The 24,569-nt window shown below is 43.0% G+C and overlaps 1 protein-coding gene across 1 annotated transcript in view; it reads right to left on the bottom strand.

Moving 5' to 3' along the window:
* Positions 1-21,200, bottom strand: part of m1ap (meiosis 1 associated protein) — a 64,036-nt gene extending 42,836 nt beyond the window's left edge. Inside the window, exons 1-3 of the mRNA XM_072575740.1 lie at positions 20,943-21,200; positions 19,952-20,137; positions 2,573-2,762 (exon numbers count right to left, since the gene is read on the bottom strand). Coding sequence (XP_072431841.1) covers positions 2,573-2,762; positions 19,952-20,137; positions 20,943-21,200 — 634 coding nt within the window. The remainder of the gene's footprint in view (positions 1-2,572; positions 2,763-19,951; positions 20,138-20,942) is intronic.
* Positions 21,201-24,569: the final 3,369 nt, after the last annotated feature.

The following is a 24,569-nucleotide window of genomic DNA, read 5'->3' as shown; positions in this document are numbered from 1 at the left end:
GCAATACCAGTGGTAATCACTTTTAAGTTATCTACAATAATATTTACCAGCATAAAACCGTTTACCAACAACTGGCAAATGAATATTTCTGTGGTAAAATTAGATGGTCCAGCCAACTCAATCTGGGTCAAATACAGTCATAATACATAAAATAAATTTCACTTTTCATCAGGTGGCCTTGAAGTGCACCATCAAGTCTGGAAATTGCTTAATCAGCTCATGGTCTTATGTGAATGGTGGATTGTGCAAAAACACTGCAATCATATTCACTGAGACTGTAAAAGGAGCGGGCAGTACTGTTGTAATCTTATCAAAGAAAAGGAGATAAGAGTCATTCATAGCATCCTGGATGAATGCTAATCTTTAACAGCAAAACCAATGGACAGATTTTATGATGGACTATATTCCCTGTCCCCAACCTATCCTGATTAAAAACTTGTTAGGGAACTGTTAAGAACAAGTTAGCTTCCCAGCAGCCACTTTACACTGGAAACAGCATTAGTTGAGAATTTTTGCACCCATTGGGGAAGGAGGTACTGCCTTATAGAATCTGATTATTTGTCAGCTCTGTAATCCCAGCAGTGCCAGGTTGGAGCAGTGGCCATTGGTGGGACCATAGACAGTCCCTGAAGAAGGGAAAGCTATGGGGTTAGACTTCAAGATAAATCCACAGTATGGCATACTCCAGCAAGGGGATTTAGAGGCTGTGTCTCAGAGGCCAGGATGAGAGTAATGATCTCTGTATGGTACATGAGGAATATCCATAGATGACCTCCAGAGCAAGATCCCCTGGCCTCGCATGATGCCAGCTCAGGCAATCTGCCGTGGGCAAAATATCAGCAGAAGTGGAATGAGAAACCTCACTTCAAAACCACAATGGCCTCAAAAGTGAGCAGTTTGCCTCATGCCTCCACGAACCACAGTAAAATGGGATTCAGAATGGGGGCAGAATGGAATCAGTGAGAAGGTCGCATGCTGCCTTTTACAAGCCTTCTAACATGTTAACAGGGGGCAGTAGAGGGGCAATAAGTCAAACCCAATGTCAGAAACGTCTCGAGGGTGTAAAGTACTGATCAAATAGAATAGTTTTAAGTCAAAGAATGGAGGTGAAAACTGCACTTCATTCAGAAACAAATGGACAGTAACAATGGGATACTGACATCTTCCTAGATGAATAGATTACAGAAATCAACCTCTGAAGGAAAACCTTAGCTATTTAATACATCTTTGTTTCATTATGTAGTTGTCTTTGTTGGAACCAAACAATCACGTTACAGATTGGCCACTGAAAAACAACTTTTATCCTGGTGAAGATTACAGGTGAGCCTACATACATTGTTTTTCCTGCCAAATTCTTAAATTCCATTGGGTTACATCTGGAATTATGCAGTATAAGGAAGAAAGTGTTAGAAAGTGTCATATTGGCAGTCTTGTGACACGCTGTGCCTGTCATGGTTAAATAGTTGACTTGCAGTATGAAAAATGTGTGATGAAGAGTGAGATATTCAACAATGATGACAGTTGAACATGCGGTGAGTCAGATGTGAAGTTAAGTGTGGTGTAATAACCACTGATGAACCAAGAGAAGCAGAGCAGGTGAGCTGTTGTGAGTGTTGTGGCCATGTGGAGCGGTGAGAAGAGATTAGCTATAATGAAATCACAGGATATTTTACAGCATGGCAAACATATCCTGAAAGTTGGGCCTCCTTCCTCCTCTCTGATTTCCTCCCACTAACAGTAATGGTATTACCTGGAGGACTTTCTGATCCTGAGATGAAACAAGGTCTTTCTTCTCATGTGTCCCACTTGCCTGAGCAGCCCTAATATATATTTTAAGAACCTGGAACAATGTCTGAATCGTTCTGAGCCATATTTCACCTAGGGGTGTACCATCTCTTTCGGAGATGCTGGCTATCTTTCAGAGACACACCATATCTAACCCCAACTGCCCAAACAGGCACAGATCAGACATCTGAATCATTTCAATGATTTCAAGCTTTTAGATGCTGTGCACCAAAGTTTTAGGCTGGTATTTCCAGATGAGGGAAGCAAATAGAAAGAAAAATAAGTCTAAAATCCCATCTTCAAACTATAAATGAAGGAGCATTTATCTCTTTATCCCAGAAACCCAAAGGAGCAAACAATATTAAGCATATTAAGTAATACAAATTGTTTAGAGAAGGTTAAAACATGACTATGGTTATGAATCTGCCTGGACCATCTGATGGTAATGTTTTAAATGAATTACAGTAGTGAAAATAAAAATGGAGAGAGATGCAAAATGTGCTGACAATTTGCTCTCACTCTTTTTGTATTATTATGCCAAGTAAAATCCTAGCCTGTTATGTCATGAGTAGGTGGTAAAAATAATGGAATCAGGATATCAAGATTACCTGCTAACTGAATATGTAAATACATCATAATGTGCTGCTCAGCTAAACAGATCAACAAGATCTCAATTTTAATGTTTACTGAATTACCTATTTTAACAATTTGGTAAGGACAAATAACAACTGTAAACAAAAATCCAATCACTTAATAAAACAGGCTCCAATTACTTGTAAGTACAGACCATCAAGATTATTTTCTTTGCTAGATAGGGCTGACTCCATGTTCCACGCCATGTCCATCAATTCCACTGGGTTACATCTGGAAATATGCAGTACTTGTAATCGCCTAAGGCTAACTAAATCTGTTTCACTGAGACCTAACTCTAGCTGCTTCACCACATGCTTCCCAGGCTGGCTGGTGAGTACAGTAATCTGAAAGGGTAGAAATAAATGAGTGTTATTAAAGGTCAATGTTTAATTCATCCACATTTAGAATCACATTTTTCAGCTGAATGAGTGCTAACAACCTTTGCTGTTTCATATGGTTTTCAGGATTCACTATCTTAAAATATTTTGGTTCCATGATTTTCCTCCTCAAATTTTTCTCATAACTTCCTAAAGAATTAATTATGCTGAGATGCAAGTTCACGGGTGCTGGGCATGCTTGGAACTCATGATTATTTTTCATACATGAGGCTGAAGAACTTCAATAAATTATTCCAGCATCACGGGTGAACCAAACTTATTATTCATTCATGCAAACATTGCTACATCTAGCTGATTTCTTCAGCTTTACTTGGTTAAAGCCACATGAACTATTGTAATGCCCAACTGTTGCCTTCGCTGTTATGGGTAACCTCCAGCACAGATCAAAGATCTATTTTTCTCTACAGATGCAGTGTTTTTCTGTTTTTGCTCTTACTCATAGATTTGTATGTCCTGGGAGGTGATATTAATATATTAGACTGCTGGGATGACTTAAACTACTAGATTTAATGGGGCTAATTTTCACTCATTGGGTGGAACATACAGGATTATGTGGAATGCTGGTTTTACAGTCTTTTAGGTTGTGTGAGATGGGGGTGGAAAGTTGAAAGTCCACAGTTGGAATTAATTCTAGGTGGAAACTTATTGGGCCCTGAACATGGTAGGCTCTGGTGAGAAATCTCACATAATTACATGTGATGTCAAACAACACCATTTTTGACATCAGGAGCAAAATGTCCCATTTTCCAACAAAACTCTGGATGTCAAGATGAGATTCTCATTAGAGAATTACAAGATTCCTATTAATGGCGACGATTGCTCATTTTCACCCTTATTTACACTGAATCCCACTTCATTAAGATGCAGGTTCCTATGTTACCCATAGAAAGTAGACAGCAGAAAATCCTAACATGAAAGTCAGAGTGGATATCTGACAATTCCAGCTAACTGCTTGCTCCTCTAGATTGGAGACAAAAAAAAAACTGCAGTTGCTGGAATCCAAAGTAGACAGGCAGGAGGCTGAAAAAACACAGTAAGCCAACATCAGGAGGTGCAGAAGTCAACGTTTCTGTTGCAACCCTTATTCAGGACTGCAGGTGGATGTGGGGACAGCTGCAGATAAAGGGAGATGCAGGGGCAGGGTGGTGAAATGGGGATAGAGGAGACCAAACGTAAACTTAGGGAACGGCTCACTGAGCATCACAGCCGGGTCCGCAGGGGTTGACCAGACCTCCCAGTCACTGCCCATTTCAATTCTCCCAACCACTCCCTCTCCAACATGATCAGCCTTGGCCTCCTCCATTGACAAAGCAAAACACAATGCCTATTGGGGGAATAACTTATCTTTTGCACCCTACAGCCCGGAGGACTCAACATTGAGTTCTCCAATTCCAAATAATTTCCGTCCTCATCCCCCAATTCCCTTCCCAGCCATTCCCCTTCCCTGCTACGGCTCCCTGAAACCAACCGGATTCATTCCTCCCATTGACCAACCCTCTACCTGTCTTCAACTATCCCCACATTACCACCCTGCCCCTGCCTCCCCCCTTTATCTGCAGCTCCCCCCACACCCACCCCAAGTCCTGAAGAAGGGTTATATCTGAAACTTTGACTTCTGCACCTCTTGATGCTGCCTTGCTTGCTGTGTTCTTCCAGCCTCCTGCTCTTCTGCATTGTCACCTTGTTACCCTACATCAATGTCTCAGGGTGTGTTCCAAGGGCAGAGATTGCATGCAACACATCCACTAGCTTTGGCATCCAACATGTGTCAGTCTCACCACATCAACATGGCACATTTCTCATGTGGTTCTGCACTGTAACCCCACATATTACAGTTAGTAGGCACCTTTCATTGCAATTCTGCTGTAAGGATTTTATGTGTGCAGGGACTGGCATCCCACTTGTGGATTGGAAAAGGCTGCATCTCAGGGTTGGTGAAGGTGACGACTGCAGATGCTGGAGATTAGAGTCAAGAGTGTGGTGCTGGATAAGCACAGCAGAAAAGACAGCATCCGAGGAACAGGAGAGTCAATATTTTGGGCAGAAGCCCTTCATCAGGAATGAGGCTGTGAGCCGAGGGGGTGGTGAGATAAATGGGAGTGGGGTGGGGCTGGGGGGAAGGTAGCTGAGAGTGAGATAGGATGGAGGAAGGGCAATGGTGATAGATCAGAGAGAAGGGTGGAGTGGATAGGTGGGGAGGAAGATGGACAGGTAGGACAAGTCATGAGGGCGGTGCCAAGTTGGAAGGTTGGATATGGGATAAGACAGGGAATGGGGAAATGAGAAAACTGGTGAAACTGGTGCATCTCAGGGTTGCTCATTCGCTCTCCTAGTGCCTGCTTTGGATGCTCATTTCATAGCTAATTTTTAACTTTGTCCCCTTAGCCAGAGCTGAAAAGCTCATAGAACTGTTGAACTTCCTTGCTTCTTCGTATGGGCACAGAGCTAGGCAGCTTGTCATGCTGGTTAGCAGTCATCATTCAAGAAGGTGGACACATTGTGATAAAAGCAAAGTCGCCATAGTCCCAGAGGAGAATGTGCTCACAGGGGAGAGGGGCCAGCAGGAGGTCATTGTCCACATTGGAACCAACGATGTAGGAAGGGAGAATGTTGAGATTCTGAAGGGAGATTACAGAGAGTTAGGTAGAAATTTAAAAAGGAGGTCCTCAAGGGGAGTAATATCTGGATTACTCCCAGTGGTACAAGCTAGTGAGGGCAGGAATAGGAGGATAGAGCAGATGAATGCATGGCTGAGAAGCTGGTGTATGGGAAAAGGATTCACATTTTTGGATCATTGAATCTCTTTTGGGGTAGAAGTGACCTGTAAAAGAAGGACGGATTGCACCTAAATTGGAAGGGGACTAATATACTGGCAGGGAAATTTGCTAGAACTGCTCGGGAGGATTTAAACTAGTAAGGTGGGGGGGGACCCAGGGAGATAGTGAGGAAAGACATCAATCTGAGACTGGTACAGTTGAGAACAGAAGTGAGTCAAACACTCAGGGCAGGCAGGGACAAGGTAGGACTAATAAATTAAACTGCATTTATTTCAATGCAAGGGGCCTAACTGGGAAGGCAGATGAACTCAAGGCATGGTTAGGGATATGGGACTGGGATATCATAGCAATTACAGAAACATGGCGCAGGGATGGGCAGGACTGACAGCTTAATGTTCCAGGATACAAATGCTACAGGAAGGATAGAAAGGGAGGCAAGAGAGGAGGGGGAGTGGCATTTTTGATAAGGGATAGCATTACAGCTGTACTGAGGGGGGATATTCCCGGAAATACATCCAGGGAAGTTATTTGGGTGGAACTGAGAAATAAGAAAGGGATGATCACCTTATTGGGATTGTATTATAGATCACCTAATAGTCAGAGGGAAATTGAGAAACAAACTTGTAAGGAGATCTCAGCTATCTGTTACAATAATAGCGTAGCTTTGGTAGGGGATTTTAACTTTCCAATAAAAAATAATGATATATTTCCAAGTAGGGTGAGTGGCTTGGAGGGGAACATTAAGATAGTGATTTACTCCTATATCTATTACCCTTGTGCTACCAGATAGAAGTGGTTGTGGATTTGCAAGTTGCTATCTGAGGATCTTAGGTGAATCTCTACACTATATAGTACATACTGCTACTACTGGGTGTCGGTGGTAGAGGGAGTGGATACTTATGGTCATACAATCATAGAGATGTACAGCACGGAAACAGATCCTTCGGCCCAACTTTTCTATGCCAACCAGATATCCTAACCTAATCTTATGCCATTTGCCAGCAGTTGGCCCATATACGTCCAAACCCTTCCTATTCATATACCCATCCAGATGCCTATAAATGCTGCAATTGTATACCACTTTCCACCACTTCCTTTGGCAGCTCATTCTACCATCTGTGTGAAAAAGTTGCCTCTTGGACCCTTTTATACCTTTCCCCTCTCACCCTAAACTTCTACTCTCTAGTTCTGGACTCCCTCACCCCAGGGAAAAGGCTTTGTCTATTTATCCATGCCCCTCATGATTTTATAAACTTCTATAAGGTCACCCCCCAGCCTCCCAAGCTCCAGGGAAAACAGCCCAGTCTATTCAACCTCTCCCTGTAACTCATCCTTGTAAATCTTTTCCAAACTCTTTCAAGTTTCACAACAACCTTCCGATAAAAAGGAAATAGAATGACGCAATATTCCAAAAGTGGCCAACCAATATCCTGTACAGATGCAGCATGACCTCCCAACTCCTATACTCAATACTCTGACCAATAAAGGAAAGCATACCAAATGCCTTCTTCACTATCCTATCTACCTGCGACTCCACTTTCTCTATCTAAATCTGCCACCTATTTTCTAAGGACCTGTATCCCTTTGATCCCTGCCCATTCATATATCTGTCTAGATAGATCTTCAGTGATGCTATCGTTCTGCGCTGGCAACGCATTCCAGGCACCCACCATCCTCTGCATAAAGAAGTTCCACATATATCTCCTCTAAACTTTTCCCCTCTCACTTTGAACTCATAACTGATTTCTCCACTCTGGGAAAAAGTTTCTTGCTATCTACTCTGTCTGCACCTTTCATGGTTTTGTAGGCCTCGATCAGGTCCCCTTTCAACCTCCTTCTTTCCAATGAAAATAATCCTAATCTACTCAACCTCTCCTCACAGGTAGCAGGCCCATACCAGGCAACATCCTAGTGAACCTCCTCTGCACCCTCTCCAAAGTATCCACATCCTTTACGCAATGTGGTGACCAGAATTGTATGCAGTATTCCAAATATGGCCTAAGCAAAATCTTCTTCAACTGTAACATGACCTGCCAACTCTTATGGACTGCAGATGTTGGAGATCAGAGCTGAAAATGTGTTGCTGGAAAAGCGCAGCAGGTCAGGCAGCATCCAAGGAGCAGGAGAATCGACGTTTCGGGCATGAGCCCTAATGTCAATTCTCCTGTTCCTTGGATGCTGCCTGACCTGCTGCGCTTTTCCAGCAACACATTTTCAGCTCTGATCTCTAGCATCTGTAGTCCTCACTTTCTCCTCGAAGATTTTAACCTACTGCGAATCCTCTTGCAAGGGTGCCTTCCTTGAAGAAGCTCTCTTCCTCCCTCTACAAGATTCCTGAAGAAGGGCTCATGCCCGAAACGTCGATTCTCCTGCTCCTTGGATGCTGCCTGACCTGCTGCGCTTTTCCAGCAACACATTTTCAGCTGCCAACTCTTATACTCAATACCCCATCTGATGAAGGAAGGCATGCCTTCTCGACTACTCGACTAATCTGTATTGCGACTTTCAAGGAACACCCAAATCTCTCTGTACATCAATTTTCCCCAAGACTTTTCCATTTACTGCATAGTTCGCTCTTGAAATGCATCTTCTAAAATGCAACATCTCACATTTGTCTGAATTGAACCCAATCTGCCACTTCTCTGCCCAACTCTCCAATCTATCTATATTCTGCTGTATTCTCTTGACAGCCCCCTGCACGATCTACTACTCTACTAATCTTAGTGTCATCTGCAAACTTGCTAATGAGGCAACCTACACTTTCCTCCAAATCATTTATGTATATCACAAACAGCACTGGTCACAGGTCTCCATTTTGAGAAGGTCCCTTCCACTACTACTCTCTGTGTCCTGTTGTCCAACCAGTTCTCTATCCATCTGGCTGGAACACCCTGGACCCTATGCGACACTACCTTTTTTCATCAGCCTACCAGGGGGAACCTTATCAAACGCCTTACTAAAGTCCATGTCTGTGACATCTACGTCGCTTCCCTCATCAATCAACTTTGTCACCTCTTCAAAGAATTTTATTAGGTTTGTAAGACATGACCTTCCCTGCACAAAACCATGTTGCCTATTACTGATAAGCCTATTTTCTTACAAATGGGTATATATCCTATCCCTTTTTATCTTCTCCAGTAGCTTTGCTTTCACTGATGTCAGGCTCACAGGTCTGTAATTATCTGGATTATTCCTGCTACCCTCCTTCGACAAGGGGACAACATTAGTAATTCTTCAGTCCTCTGGGACCTCCCCCATGTTCAAGGATGCTGCAAAGATATCTAGCTATTTCCTCTCTCGCTTCCCTCAGTAACCTGTGACAGATCCCATCCGGACCTGGGGACTTGTCCACCTTAACGCTTTTTAGAATACCCAACAGTTCCTCCCTCCTTATGCTGACTTGACCTTAAGTAAGGATCTATCCCTAACTTCAACATCTGCCATGTCCCTCTCTTCGGTGAATACCAATGTAAAGTATTCATTAAGAATCTCACCCATTTTTTCTGACTCCAAGCATATCTTTGCTCCTTTTTCCTTGAGTGACCCCTTTTAGCCATGACCCCTTTTAGCCCTCTTAATTCATTTCAGATTGGTCTTACATTCCCAATATTCTTCCAAAGCTTCGTCTGTCTTTAGACCTTATGTACGCATTCTTTATCCTATTAGCTAGTCTCACAATTTCACCTATCATCCATGGTTCCCTAATCTTGCCATTTCTATCCCTCATTCTGACAGGAACCTATCTCTCTTGACCTCTAATCAACCTCTCTTTAAAAGCCTCCCACATATCGAATGGGGATTTCCATTAAAACAGCTGCTCCCAATCTATATTCTCCAGCTCCTGCTGAAATTTGGTATAGTTGGCCTTCCCCTAATTTAGCACCATTCCTTTAGGACTACTCTCATCTATGTCCATGAGTATTCTAAAACTTATGGAATTGTGATCATTATTCCCAAAGTAATCCCCTACTGAAACTTCAACCACCTGGCGGGCTCATTTCCCAACACCAGGTCCAGTATGGCTCCTTCTCAAGTTCGACTATTTATATACTGCTCTCGAAAACCCTCCTGGATGCTCTTTACAAATTCTGCTCCATCAAGGTTGGGAAAATTAAAATCTCCTATCACCACCACCCTGTTGCTCCTACATCTTTGTATGATCTCTCTACGTATTTGTACCTCTTTCTCATTTGGGCCTTGGCAATACCCTGAGGAACTCCTGCAGAGGTGTCCTATCAGGTAATATTGCAACCATTGGAAAGTTTGCCCTCGATACTCATTGAGTCGCCTGTAGTACAATCCCCTTCTATCCACTTTTGTACATTTCAAGATATCCAATACTCCCTTCTCTGCAATATGGACATTTTTCAAGATGTCACCATCTATTTCCGCATATTCTATATCTTCCATGTCCTTCTCCACAGTAAGCATTGTTGCAAAATACTCGTTTAGTATCTCCTGCGGCTCCATACATAGGCTGCCTTGCTGATCTTTAAGGGTCCTATTCTCTCCCCAGTTATCCTTTTGTCCTTAATGTACTTTTAAAAACTCTTTGGATTCTCCTTAGCCATATTTGCCAATGCTATTTCATGTCCTCTTTTTGCCTTCCTGATTTCCCTCTTAAATATACTCCTACTGCCTTTCTACACTTCTAAGGATTCTCTCGATCTCTCATGCCTATACCTGACATATGCTTCCTTCTTTATCTGAACCAAACACTCAATTTCTCCAGTCATCCAGCATTCCCTATACCTACCAGCCTCTCCTTTCACTCTAACAGGAATACACTGTCTCTGGACTCTTGTTACCACATTTCTGAAGGCTTTCCATTTTCCAGCCATCCCTTTGCCTGCCACATCTACCCCCAATCAGCTTTTGAAAGTTCTTACCATATACCATCAAAATTGGCCTTCCTCCAATTTAGAACTTCAACTTTTAGATCTGGTTTATCCTTTTCCATCACTATTTTAAAACTAATAGAATTATGGTTGCTGCCCCCCAAAGTGCCTCCCCATTGACAGCTCAATGAAGCAGGACCTGCCCTGCTTTATTTCCCAAGTGTAGGTCAAGTTTTGCACCTTCTCTAGTACTGAATCAGAAAATTTTCTTGGACAAAATAAACAAATTGTCAATGTAGTGCTAATCAAGCAGGCTGCTCTGTCCTGGATGGTGTCAAGCTTCTTGAGTGATGTTGAGGCTGCACTCACCCAAGCAGGTAGGGAGTATTCCATCACATTCCTGACTTGTGCCTTGTGCTTTGGGGAGTCAGGAGGTGAGTTACTCACTGCAATATTCCTCGCCTCTAACCTGCTCTTGTTGCCATTTATATGCTAAGTCCGGTTGGGTTTCTATAAATGATAACTCTCAGGATATTGATAATGGGGGATTCAGTGATGGTAACACCATTGAATGTCAAGGGGCAGTGGTCAGATTGTCTCTTATTGGTCATGCTCATAGCCTGGCATTTGTGTGGGGTGAATGTTATTTGCCACTTGTTAGCCCAAGCCCAGAATATTGTCCAGATCTTGCTGCGTTTGGACATGGACTGCTTCAGTGTCTGAGGAGTCGTAAATGGTACTGAACATCGTGTAATCATCCATGAACATCCCCCCTCCCCTGTTATGACCTTATCATGGAGGGGAGGTCATTGATGAAGCAACTGAAGATAGTTGGGCCTTGGCAATACCCTGAGGAACTCCTGCAGAGGTCTCCTATCAGGTAATATTGCAACCATTGGAAAATTTGCCCCCGATACCCATTGATTCCAGTTTTGCTAAAGCTCCTTGATACCACACTTGGTTGAATGTAGTCTTTGCTGTCAAGAGCTGTCACTCTCACCTCACCTCCCCACTAGCATTCAGCTCTTTTGTTCATGTTTGAACCAAGGTTGTAATGAAGTCAGGAGCTGAGTGGCCATGGTGGAACCCAAACTGGGTGACATGGAGCAGGTTATTGCTGAGCAAGTGCTGCTTGATAGCACTGATGATGACCCCCATATCCTTAAACTGTGACTCCTGGGGTTCTGGACTCCCCAGTCATCAAGAATATTCTTCTTGTCTTTACACTGTCTAGTTCTGTTAGAATTTGACATCTGTCCTGCCATCAAAGGAATCAATCTGGTATAACTTTATTATACTTCCTTCCTTAGGTAAGGAGACCAAAATTGCATACAATAAACCGGGTATGAATTCACGAAGGCCTGTACAATTGCAGTAAGACAATCCCGCTCCTGTCCTCAAATCCTCCAGCTCTATAAGCTAACATACCATTAGCCTTCTTCACCTCCTGGTGTATCTGCTTACTTTCTGTGATTGGTATACAAGGACACCCAAGTTTCATGGCACATCTCCGGTTTTCAAGCTATTGCCATTCAGTTAATAATCTGTTTCTATGTTTTTGCTACCACATTAGCTCATATTTATCCACATTATATTTCATCTGCCATGCATTTGCCCACTTACTTGTACAAGTCACACTGAAGCATCTCTGCATCCTCCTCAAAGGTCAAACTACCATCTTTGTGTTGTCTGCAAACTTGGAGATTTAGTTCTCTCATCTAAACAAGAGAATGATCAGAGATAGGGTAGGGTCGATCAGGGATAGTGGAGGGAACTTGTGCCTGGAGTCTAAAGAGGTAAGGGAGGCCCTAACTGAGCTTTTTCCTTTAGTATTTGCTGGAGAGAGGAGCCTTGTTGATAGTGAGAACACTATGGACCAAGTTAACAGGATTGAACAGATTGATATTGTGTAAGTGGATATGTTGGGAATTCTGGGAAGCATCAAGATAGATAAGTCCCCAGGGCCGGACCAGATAACCAAGGTTACCACAGGAAGCGAGGAATGAGATTGCTGCACTTCAGGCGATAATCTTTGCATCCTCACTCTCCACAGAGTAGTAGTGGCTAATTGGAGGGAGGCGAATGTTGTTCCTCTGTTCAAGAAAGGGAATAGGGAAATCCCTGGGAATTACAGACCAGTCAGTCTTATGTCTGTGGTAAGCAAGGCACTGGAAAGGATTCTGAGAGATAGGATTTATGAGTATTTGGAAAAACATAGTTTAATTAAAGATAGTCAGCATGGCTTTGAGAGGGGCAGGTCATGCCTCGCAAGCCTTACTGAGTTCTTTGAGGATGTGACAAGACAAGTTGACGAAGGTCGAGCAGTGGATGTGGTGTATTTGGATTTCAGGAAGGTATTTAATCAGGTTCCCCATGGTAGGCTCATTCAGAAAGTTAGGAGATATGGGATTCAGGGAAATTTGGCTGTCTGGATACAGAACTGGCTGGCCGAAAGAAGACAGCGATTGGTAGTGGATGGAGAGTATTCCAACTGGAGATTGGTGACCAGTGGTGTCCCACAGGGATCTGTTCTTGGACCTCTGCTCTTTGTAGTTTTTATAAATGAATTGGATGAAGAAGTGGACAGGTGGCTTAGTAAGTTTGCCGATGACACAAAGGTTGGTGGTGTTGTAGGTAGTGTCGAGATTGCTGCAGGCTACAACAAGACATTGACAGGATGCAGAGCTAGGCTGAGAAGTGGCAGATGGAGTTCAACTTGGATAACTGTGAAGTGATTCATTTTGGAAGGGTGAATATGAATGCTGAATAAAGGGTCAAAGACAGGATTCTTGGCAGTATGGGATCTTGGGGTCCACGTATATAGATCCCTCAAAGCTGCCACCCAAGTTGATAGGGTTGTTAAGAAAGCACTTGGTGTTTTGGCTTTCATTACTGGGGGATTTAGTTTAAGAGCTGCGAGGTTTTGCTGCAGCTCTATAAAACCCTGGTTATATAAACCACAGTTGGAATATTGTGTCCAGTTGTGGTTGTCTCATTATAAGAAGGATGTAGATGCTTTTGAGAGGGTGCAGAGGAGATTTACCAGGATGCTGCCTCGATTGGAGGGCTAGGGCTTTTTACACTGGAGAGAAGAAGGAAGAGAGGTGACTTCATAGAGGTGCACAAGGTAATGAGACACATAGATGGAGTAGATAGACAGAGACTTTTCCCCAGGGCAGAAATGGCTGACATAAGGGTCATAGTTTTAAGGTGATTGGAGGAAGGTATAGGGGAGATGTCAGAGGTATGTTTTACGCAGAGATTGATGGGTGCATGGAATGCACTGCCAGCAGTGGCAGTAGAGTCAGATACATTAGGGACATTTAAGCAACAGCTGGACAAGCACATGGACAGCAGTAAATTGAGGGGTGTGTAGGTTAGGTGTGTTGGTTAGAATAAGATAAATGCTCGGCACAACATCATGGGCTGAAGTGCCTGTACTGTGCTGTACTGTTGTATGTTCTAAATCATTAACATATATTGTGAATTGCTGGGGTTCAGGAACTCACTCATACTGAGCTTAAAACATTTATTTCTCCAAAGATGCTGCCTGTCCTGTAGAATTTCTCTAGCACTCTCTATGCTTATTTCTACCCTTCAGACAATTTGATTCACATCAAGTGAGATAAACAAACAGCTGGAGGCTCTGGATACTGAAAAGACTATGGGTCCTGACAGCATTGCAGCACTGATACTGTAGACTTGTGCTACAGAACTAACCATGTCCCTAGTCAAATTTTCCAGCACAGTTACAACAATAAAATCTACCCAACAATTAGAAATTTACGCAGGTATGCCCTGTACATAAAATGCTATCAAGCTGCAGTTATTTGGCAATAACTTGTTCACTGACGCTCAGTTTGGGATCTGTCAGGTCCACTGCGCTCTTAATTCAAGGGAGGACATGAGGGTAACTGGCTCTGATGTCAAGGCTACGTTTGATGGACAGTGCCATCAAGGAGCCCTCGCAAAACTGTCAATAGGAATCAGAAAATACTCTGCTGGTTTGACTCACACCTAATACAAAGGTAGACGATTATTGTTGAAGCTTAGTCATAGACTATCAGGAGGTATCCTACACCCACACATCCTTAGCTGCTTCATCAATGAACAATTTTCCATCATAAGATCAGAGATGGGAGCTGTTGATTAAATAGTGTTCAGCACTATCCATAACTCCTCGGATACTAATACACTCCATGTCCATATGCAGCAAAGAGGTAATGGATTAATAAATGCCTTATGGATAAAAAGACAGTAAAACAAATAGGTCATTCTTATGTTGGAAGGCTGTCACTAGTTGGAGATAGTAAAGATCAGTACTTGGGCCCAATGTGTTCACAATATATTAATGATTTGGAGTTGGGGACCAAATTTGTGGATGATACAAAATTAAGTCAGAATGTTGTTGACAGTAAGATATAAGATTACTTCAGGAAGATTTGTATAGGCTTGGTGAATGGGCAAAAACATGGCAGATGCAATATAATTTGGAAAAATGCAAGGTTTTTCACTTTATTGGGAGAAATAGATGTACAGAATATGTACAGAATGGTAAGTGTAAATTTACAAAGGGACCCTAGGTGTCCTTTGTCAATAAGTCACTGAAGGTTAACATTCAGGTACAGCAAGTTATTCAAAGGAGGCTAGGGAAGTGTTAGCCTTTATTGCAAGAGGATTTGAGTACAATACAGGAGTACTAAAGTCTTACTTCAATTGTACAAGAACTTGGTTAGACCACACATGGAGTTGCGTGTTCAGTTTCGGTTTCTTTGTCTCAGGAAAGTTATTATTGCCACAGTGAAAATGGAACTTATTTGTGAGATGGTGAGACTGTCTTATGAAGAGATTTGATTTGATTTATTATTGTCACATGCACTGAGATACAGTTAAAAGTATTATTTTGCACAATAACCAGATAAATCATACTTTATCTAAGTACATCAGGGTAATAAGAACAGAATGCAGAATATAGTGTTCCAGCTACAGACAAGGTGCAGAGAAAGAACCATTCAAATATGAGGGGTCTGCTCATAGGTCAGATAACAGAGGGGAAGTAGCAGATTGGAAACGAGAGATGATCGAATTTTACTTGGAAGGTTGTGAACCTTTGAAATTCTCTAACAGAGGGCTGTGGAAGCTTAGTATTTGAGTATGTTTAAGTTGAAAATTGATTAGTTTCTGGTTACTAGTGGTGTACAGATTTATGGAATTGTGGTGGGAAAAGAACATTGAAGTGATTGATGAGCCATGATCCTATTTAATGGTGAGGAAGGCTCAACAGTTCTTGTGTTCCAATGTCCTTTCCTTCACTGTTATTGGGATGAAATCTGGAATACCCTTCCGATAACAGCACAGCAGGCATGCCTACACCAAATGGATTGCAGTGGTTCAAGAATGCAGCTCACCACCAGCTTCTCAAAGGTAGTTAGGGCTGAGCAATAAATGAGGTAAAACCAATGACTGCAGATGCTGAAAATCAAATACTGGATTAGTAGTGCTGGAAGAGCACAGCAGTTCAGGCAGCATCCAACGAGCAGCGAAATCAACGTTTCGGGCAAAAGCCCTTCATCAGGAATAAAGGCAGTGAGCCTGAAGCATGGAGAGCAATAAATGTTAACCTGGCTAGTCACATCAACATTCCTTGAATGAATAAATTTAAAATGCCTAATGAATTAACGTAACCTATACCTATTGCTAACATACAATAAATACCTTGGCATGCAAAATCTGTTGAGACTCATGGTCTATCATCTGCCATTGTTACGGAACGAGGCCTTTACATTGAACATAGAAAAGAGGGTTGGTAGCAATTACCACTGTCACAGATAAGCAATGGTGGCAAAGCACCACAGTTGCTGTCATGCTTAGAGGTCAGCTCAGAAGAAAAGAAAATCAGAGGCTACATTGTTTGAGATCATGGGCTGTGCTGCTTTTCCAGCCCCCAAATCACTCCACCTTAGAAGCTATTTCAAAAACATAAGATCATCTTCCCACTCCCCCTGCCCAGTTCTACCAAAGTATCCCTAATGATATTCAAATGCAGAACTGTTCTTACATGCAAGTAAACATCATTGCTTTCCTTATTCATTGCATAATACTGAGGGCCAGAATTACCATAGTTTCCACCAGTCTACTGCCATTGTCTTGGAGTAGGAATGGCAGAAATGTCATCATGGACATTGCAGTAGATTGCCCTCATTTCAGTAGGTCCCAATTAGAAATACTGGATTAGTGGTGCTGGAAGAGCACAGCAGTTCAGGCAGCATCCAACGAGCAGCGAAATCAACGTTTCGGGCAAAAGCCTTTCATCAGAAATAAAGACAGTGAGCCTGCAGCATGGAGAGATAAACTAGAGGAGGATGGGGGTGGAGAGAGAGTAGCATAGAGTACAATGGGTGAGTGGGGGAGGAGATGAAGGTGATAGGTCAAGGAGGAGAGGGTGGAGTGGATAGGTGGAAAAGAAGATAGGCAGGTCGGACAAGTCAAGGAGACAGTAACTGAGCCGGAAGTTTGAAACTAGGATGAGGTGGGGGAAGGGGAAATGAGGAAGCTGTTGAAGTCCACATTGATGCCCTGGGGTTGAAGTGTTCCGAGCCGGAAGATGAGGTGTTCTTCCTCCAGGCGTCTGGTGGTGAGGGAGCGGCGGTGAAGGAGGCCCAGGACCTCCATGTCCTCAGCAGAGTGGGAGGGGGAGTTGAAATGTTGGGCCACGGGGCGGTTTGGTTGATTGGTGCGGGTGTCTCGGAGATGTTCCCTAAAGCGCTCTGCTAGGAGGCGCCCAGTCTCCCCAATGTAGAGGAGACCACATCGGGAGCAACGGATACAATAAATGATATTGGTGGATGTGCAGGTGAAACTCTGATGGATGTGGAAGGCTCCTTTAGGGCCTTGGACAGAGGTGAGGGAGGAGGTGTGGGCACAGGTTTTACAGTTCCTGCGGTGGCAGGGGAAAGTGCCAGAATGGGAGGGTGGGTCGTAGGGGGGTGTGGACCTGACCAGGTAGTCACGGAGGGAACGGTCTTTGCGGAAGGCGGAAAGGGGTGGGGAGGGAAATATATCCTGGTGGTGGGGTCTTTTTGGAGGTGGTGGAAATGTCGGTGGATGATTTGGTTGATGCGAAGGTTTGTAGGGTGGAAGGTGAGCACCAGGGGCGTTCTGTCCTTGTTACGGTTGGAGGGGTGGGGTCTGAGGGCGGAGGTGCGGGATGTGGACGAGATGCGTTGGAGGGCATCTTTAACCACATGGGAAGGGAAATTGCGGTCTCTAAAGAAGGAGGCCATCTGGTGTGTCCTATGGTGGAACTGGTCCTCCTGGGAGCAGATACGGCGGAGGTGGAGAAATTGGGAATACGGGATGGCATTTTTGCAAGAGATAGGGTGGGAAGAGGTGTAATCCAGGTAGCTATGGGAGTCAGTGGGTTTGTAAAAAATGTCAGTGTCAAGTCGGTCGTCACTAATGGAGATGGAGAGGTCCAGGAAGGGGAGCGAGGTGTCAGAGATAGTCCAGGTAAATTTAAGGTCAGGGTGGAATGTGTTGGTGAAGTTGATGAATTGCTCAACCTCCTCGCGGGAGCACGAGGTGGCGCCAATGCAGTCATCAATGTAGCGGAGGAAGAGGTGGGGAGTGGTGCCGGTGTAATTACGGAAGATCAACTGTTCTACATAGCCAACAATGAGACAGGAATAGCTGGGGCCCATACGTGTGCCCATGGCTACGCCTTTGGTCTGGAGGAAGTGGGAGGATTCAAAGGAGAAATTGTTAAGGGTGAGGACCAGTTCGGCCAAACGAATGAGAGTGTCAGTGGAAGGGTACTGTTGGGGATGTTTGGAGAGGAAAAAACGGAGGGCTTGGAGGCCCTGGTCATGGCGAATGGAGGTGTAGAGGGATTGGATATCCATGGTGAAGATAAGGCGTTGGGGGCCGGGGAAACGGAAGTCTTGGAGGAGGTGGAGGGCATGGGTGGTGTCTCGAACGTATGTGGGGAGTTCCTGGACTAGGGGGGATAGGACAGTGTCAAGGTAGGTAGAGATGAGTTCAGTGGGGCAGGAGCATGCTGAGACAATGGGTCGGCCAGGGTGGTCAGGCTTGTGGATCTTGGGAAGGAGGTAGAACCGGGCAGTGCGGGGTTCCCGGACTATGAGGTTGGAAGCTGTGGGTGGGAGATCTCCTGAGGTGATGAGGTTCTGTATGGTCTGGGAGATGATGGTTTGGTGATGGGGGGTGGGGTCATGGTCGAGGGAGCAGTAGGCATCAATAACCCCAGGAGCAGTAACCCCAGGGCATCAATGTGGACTTCAACAGCTTCCTCATTTCCCCTTCCCCCACCTCATCCTAGTTTCAAACTTCCAGCTCAGTTACTGTCTCCTTGACTTATCCGACCTACCTATCTTCTTTTCCACCTATCCACTCCATGCTCTCCTCCTTGACCTATCACCTTCATCTCCTCCCCCACTCACCCATTGTACTCTATGCTACTCTCTCCCCACCCCCACCCTCCTCTAGCTTATCTCTCCATGCTGCAGGCTCACTGCCTTTATTCCTGATGAAGGGCTTTTGCCCGAAACTTTGATTTCGCTGCTCGTTGGATGCTGTCTGAACTGCTGTGCTCTTCCAGCACCACTAATCCAGTATTTGATTTTCAGCATCTGCAGTCATTGTTTTTACCCAATTAGAAATAATTTCATTTTCTATGTATCCTCTTATACAGAAATCACACCAAATCAACTTAAAGGTTGCTTTTAGCCATGTATGCCTTTTTTTTCCAGAAATTCTATACAGGTACAGGTGTAGATCTCCATTAATTTGTATTTCATTCATATGACAGTGTATTTTCAGTTTGTAAAAAAAAACAAGTACATAGGTAAGGGAAAATAAGATGATGACTCACATTTTACAGAATAATTGACAGAGCTAGGCAATCCAATCCCTCAAACAAACAGGACTATCCCAACATATCAATGAGTAAAAGTAGAATTGCATACAATCCATATGGTATAGAAACAAGTCATTCAGCCCATCAAGTCCACACTGACCCTTCAAAGAGTATCCCACCCAGAACCTCCCCACTCCTGCATTTCCCATGGCTAATCACTTAGCCTGCACACTACAAGGTAATTTAGCCAATCCACCTAATCTACATATCTCAAGGCTGTGGTAGGAAATCCATACAGAAATAGGGAGAATATGCAAACTCCACAGACAGTCACCTGCAGGTAGAATCGAGTCTAGATCCCTGGTGCTGTGAGGCAGCAGCACTAACCAATGAGCCACTTTGATTTATTGATATTAAGTTGCTGTAGGCTAGTCATTCTGATTTTATTCCCTAAATGGCATATGAGCACACTAATTGTTATAAAACACAAATCATTTGACTCACCCTGACTAATCTCTTAGGAAAGTTTACTGATAATTTTTATAATGTCAGCTTTGCCTCTAAACAAAGTATGTAATTGAAATGGGATAGCAACCAGCTGTAGGGTAATAAATATCATTAGTAGCAAATGTAAGCATACATTACCTCCACTGAACAACTATTAAGTGATCCTCCCACTGTCACATGCCTCATGTACTGTTTAAACTGTAAAAGGCCATCCTCCACAGCATGCTTTAAAGAGCCTGTATTTTCACGTATACTACCCTGTTTTGGCATTGACCTCAGTTCAGCAACACAAGAATGGAGCCTGGAAAAATTTCCTTTAATTTGCTGCAGCACAAAAAAAAGTATTGAAGAAATACACTGTTAAAGACCAACGATACCACCTGACTGTCTAGAGTAAAATTCTCCATGTTATTCTTATCCATTACTTAGAGTTCCTCTTAATTTTTTAGGTGTTTCCCCTCCAGAGATCAAGGAAGCTACTAGTAAAGCCACTCTAAGATAGTCAATAGGGCTTAAAATTACCAGTTTAAAATTACTTAAAATGTACTGCCCACTTTTCTGACAAAAGAAATGGAAAATATTTCAGTCTTAGAATACTTGGCAAGTTAAATTTTCAAAAGCTTAATTGAATACTATGCCACATTTGCTAATTCAAAAACTGTAAATTGTTACTTCATTACAATTTTTTTAAAGATGTTTTATATCCTACTGACCTGCTACGCTCATGTATTTACACTTAATAACATTTCTCATCCATCTTCATGAAAAAAACTTATTTTCAAAGGCAACAAACTAAAATTTAGAGGAAATATTCTTGAGAAACATTCAGTAAGTTCCACTTCAACCAGTCCTTGAAACCTCAATGTTTGTTTATGTTTCCAACTGAAGGGTACAGCCAGATTTTGTGGTTTGCATGAATTGCTCTGGCCTCTGACCAACTGGAAATAATAGTTTTATGCAATGAAATATGTTATCATCTGGCTAATAACTTGACACAAAATGCATCATTATAATTAATGAGTCAGCTTGTGAACTTTCAATTCAAACATAATTACAATTTCAGATAATTATATGGCAAGTAACTGAATGAGAGCCAGCTGCATTGCCTGGGTTTGATAGGCCTACATACCACAAAAGGCAGAAGACATTCCTGTTGGTTATGAGCCACATATAGACTGAAGAGAGGAAGACGAGGTGGCCCTCCCAAACTGCAGGCTAAAGCAAAAAAATTTTCCAGGGCTTCGCAGAGATTAGTACAAACTTCTGACCAAAATGGAAGTGTCACATCCACCACAAGGATTCGGGGTGGTTGCCTTGCAGTGATAGCAGAGTTGGTTTTGTCAGTAAAGCTGCTTCTGTTCTCCGATATTGACCTTTCTGAATTCATTATAATGGTATATATATTTCCAACACTTCGACAGCTGAAAAACCACTAGAATGTAAAAAAAACCTTTACATTAGATTCTGAATTTTGGTGGTGTCAAATTTTGTTTAACCAAAACTGTTCCTACTGATGCAACATAATCTGTGGGTATTCATCCTCTTCCATCACCAAAATTTCTTAATGACATTAAAAGAAGAATAAAATCAACTTAAAAAAAAATAAATCAGAGAAAGAAACTGCAACAACAATTACTTTACTGTACAGTGCTATTGTTGCTCTAAGATATACCAAAGTTTTTCAATGGATTGTTATTAAGGAAAATTTAACTCTAGCCACACAGGGAGATGTTAGGACCAAAAACAAAAATAAAGATGGATGGAAGAACTCAAGTCAGACATCATAAGTGGCTGGAATCTTCCCATTTCCAGTTTACAAATGGCATGGAATGAGTTTCATGGGGAAATAACTGCACAGAGGCTGTTATCCTGTCACCAAGTCACCCTTTATTTACATGTACACAGTACATGGGCTCTGGCCAGCCAGCTCAGAGCCAGTTCCTATAATGAGGAGACTCTCTGAATCTGTTTTTTTTAAATGCTGTGTGAAATCTCCTGTTTATTTTTTTCTTTTTTTTCTCTTTTTTTTCTCTTTCCCACACTACTGCCTAACTGCGGTAGTGCTTAAATCCTCTGGTTTTTCTTTTATTAACACCCATACTACCGCCTAACTGCGGTAGTGCTTATTTTTTCCCCAGCACCCATGGTGTGTGTGTGCAGGTGTGAGACACAGTGAGAGACACAAGGTGTACGAATCTTTATTCAATTTCCACCACCAGGAAGATAGGAAAACACCCGAGTGGCCAGTGACAAGCACTGCCCTTCACATCAAAGGGCAATGCTGTGTGATCAAAACAGTGAAGGGGAGGGTAGGGACTAAATCAAAATAGGGTTGGAATCTCCTGTTTATACCTGTCAGCCAGAGCTCCCTGATTAGCCCAGATTAACACCTCCGATCAATAATCAATGAGATCCACCAGGCCAATGTTCCAAACACTACACATTGCATCAACTCTTTCATAGCCAGGTGCCAATTTTCTTATGCAATCATCCACTTTTCACTCAGTTATGCAACTGGCATACTGGACTTCTATCCTAGGGAATCCAATGACAAGTGAAATGGAAATTCTCACCACTAACAGGGCTTTTGACTTTCATGCTTCTGGTGCCATATTTAAAACCTAGCTGTAGGCCAGTAACAACCTACAAACAACAGTGGCCTTGACCCGAATCACAAAGAGATGGCCTAGAACAAAGACAAGCTTGCTCCTTGCTTCATAGGTAAAGATCTGGGGGTGCTGCGGACATGATGGCAGAGAGGAGGCCAGTCCACTCCTCTGCAGACTGCCATGAGACCCAGTCAGCCTTGACCCAAATTACAGCACAGCTCAGTATGGTATCCTGTCAAGTGTGACTCCTAGCAGTGCAAAAACAACTTCTCTGATCTTCCACAAGGTTAAGTATCACCATCTCCTTCCTGCTACTTCACAGTCCAATGGCCATTACTTACTCTAACTCCACTGCTGCACATGCATCTCACCAACAGTGATGGACTATATTACGTAGTATTGCATCATACCAACTTTATCCTTAAGAATAGAAATATTTTCCAGTTCTAATGTCCTTCCGACTGCTTCACTAATTGCTCTTGTATCCACTTCCATTATATTCAATTCATCACTTTGCCTTATTGCAGATAAACTGTTCATGATTGGTCAGTTCTAGGTCAAGGGAGCAGATCTAATACAGAATAGCAGAGTGGGGGCTGGACATATAGCGCCAGGGAGACATGAATGGGTAACAACCTCAGTAAACCTCATTGTGCTGCTCTCCTGTTACCAACAAAACTAACTCATTCTTCTGCACAAGCTTCAATTTAGCTTAGACAATGACGTCCCTCCCTTCTTTCATGCAGGTATTAGTGGCTCCCATGGATCTCTGCAAGAATGAGAGTAGTGCCAGAGATTCTCAGCCCTACCTCCAGCTGAGGAGAAAACCAGGAAAACAATCTGGATGAAGAAACTGAGGGCATTGTTGCGAAGTTTGCAGGTGACACAAAGGTAGGTGGAAGGTCAGGTAATGTTGAGGGAGCAGGTAGGTTATAGAAGAATTTAGACAGGCTAGAAGAGTTGGCAAAGAAGTGGCAGATGGAAGACAATGTGGGAAAGTGTGAACTTATGCACTTTGGTAGGAAAAATTGATGCACGGATTATTTTCTAAATGGGAAAAGGCTTCAGAAATATGAAGAACAAAGGAACTTGGGAGTGCTATTTCCCTATTCTCTTAAGGTTAATGTGCAGGTTTATTTGGCAATTAGGAAGGCAAATATATTGTTAGCATTCACTTCTACTTTTTAATTTAGCCCCTAGCTGCTCATATTCCCTCACCAAAACTTCTTTCCACGTTTTACCTATTTTGTTGATATCTAGATGAACCATGACAAATAGATTTTTCTCCCTCCATGCCAAGTTCCTTTCTGACCCAGATGAAATATCCTGAATCCAGACAATAGGCAGGCAACACAGCCATTTGAGATTCTTGATTCTGGCCACAGAGAACAGTGTCTATTCCTCTGACTATACTATCCCTGATTATAATGACATTTCTCTTTTCTCCCCTCTCTTGAATGGCTCCCTGCACCATGATCAGTTTGCTCATTCTCCCCACAACCCCAACAGCGAGCAAGAATCTCAAACCTGTTAGATAAGCACTACCGTCTGGATCCCACTATCTGCCTTGCTCATAGGCATATCTTCCTGTCTGTGACCACTGACTGAATTAAACAGGGTTGTAACTGCATCCTGAAACTCTCCCCTTCACTGATGTCGCGCAGTGTTTGAAGCTCAGATGCCAACTCATCAACTCTGAGCTGGAGTTCAAGAAACCAACACTTGCTACAGATGCAATAACAATGAACCAGAACTAGGCAATGAACCATGATGCAGTTATATCACATCACCTGGCCCAGCATCACTATTTTAATTACTGAGTAAAATAACTTCACAGAGGTCCATATTCTGTCACCAAATCACTCTTTATTTGCGTGTGCATAGCACTTGACACTTCCAGCTTCATCAGAGCCAGTTCATAGAGTGAGCAGAACCCCTGACACTCCTGTTTATAGATGCCATCCATATATTGGACCAGGTAAACAGTCCCAATCAGGGAACTCATATTCTATGACCATTAGAACAGGGTGACCATTTAACCAGACAATTACTTTAATTGGTTCAGAATTGGATGTCACTAAGCAACTTAACTGTTCAAAGCTAGATGTAGGCAGGCTTTCCAAGGTGTGCACTCTCCTGGATATCAG

The sequence above is a fragment of the Chiloscyllium punctatum genome, chromosome 1 (genome assembly GCF_047496795.1).
Source record: "Chiloscyllium punctatum isolate Juve2018m chromosome 1, sChiPun1.3, whole genome shotgun sequence".
NCBI classification, from domain to species: Eukaryota; Metazoa; Chordata; class Chondrichthyes; order Orectolobiformes; family Hemiscylliidae; genus Chiloscyllium; species Chiloscyllium punctatum.
The sequence above is the reverse complement of the archived record's forward strand: the minus strand, read 5'-3'. Positions and strand labels throughout refer to the sequence as shown.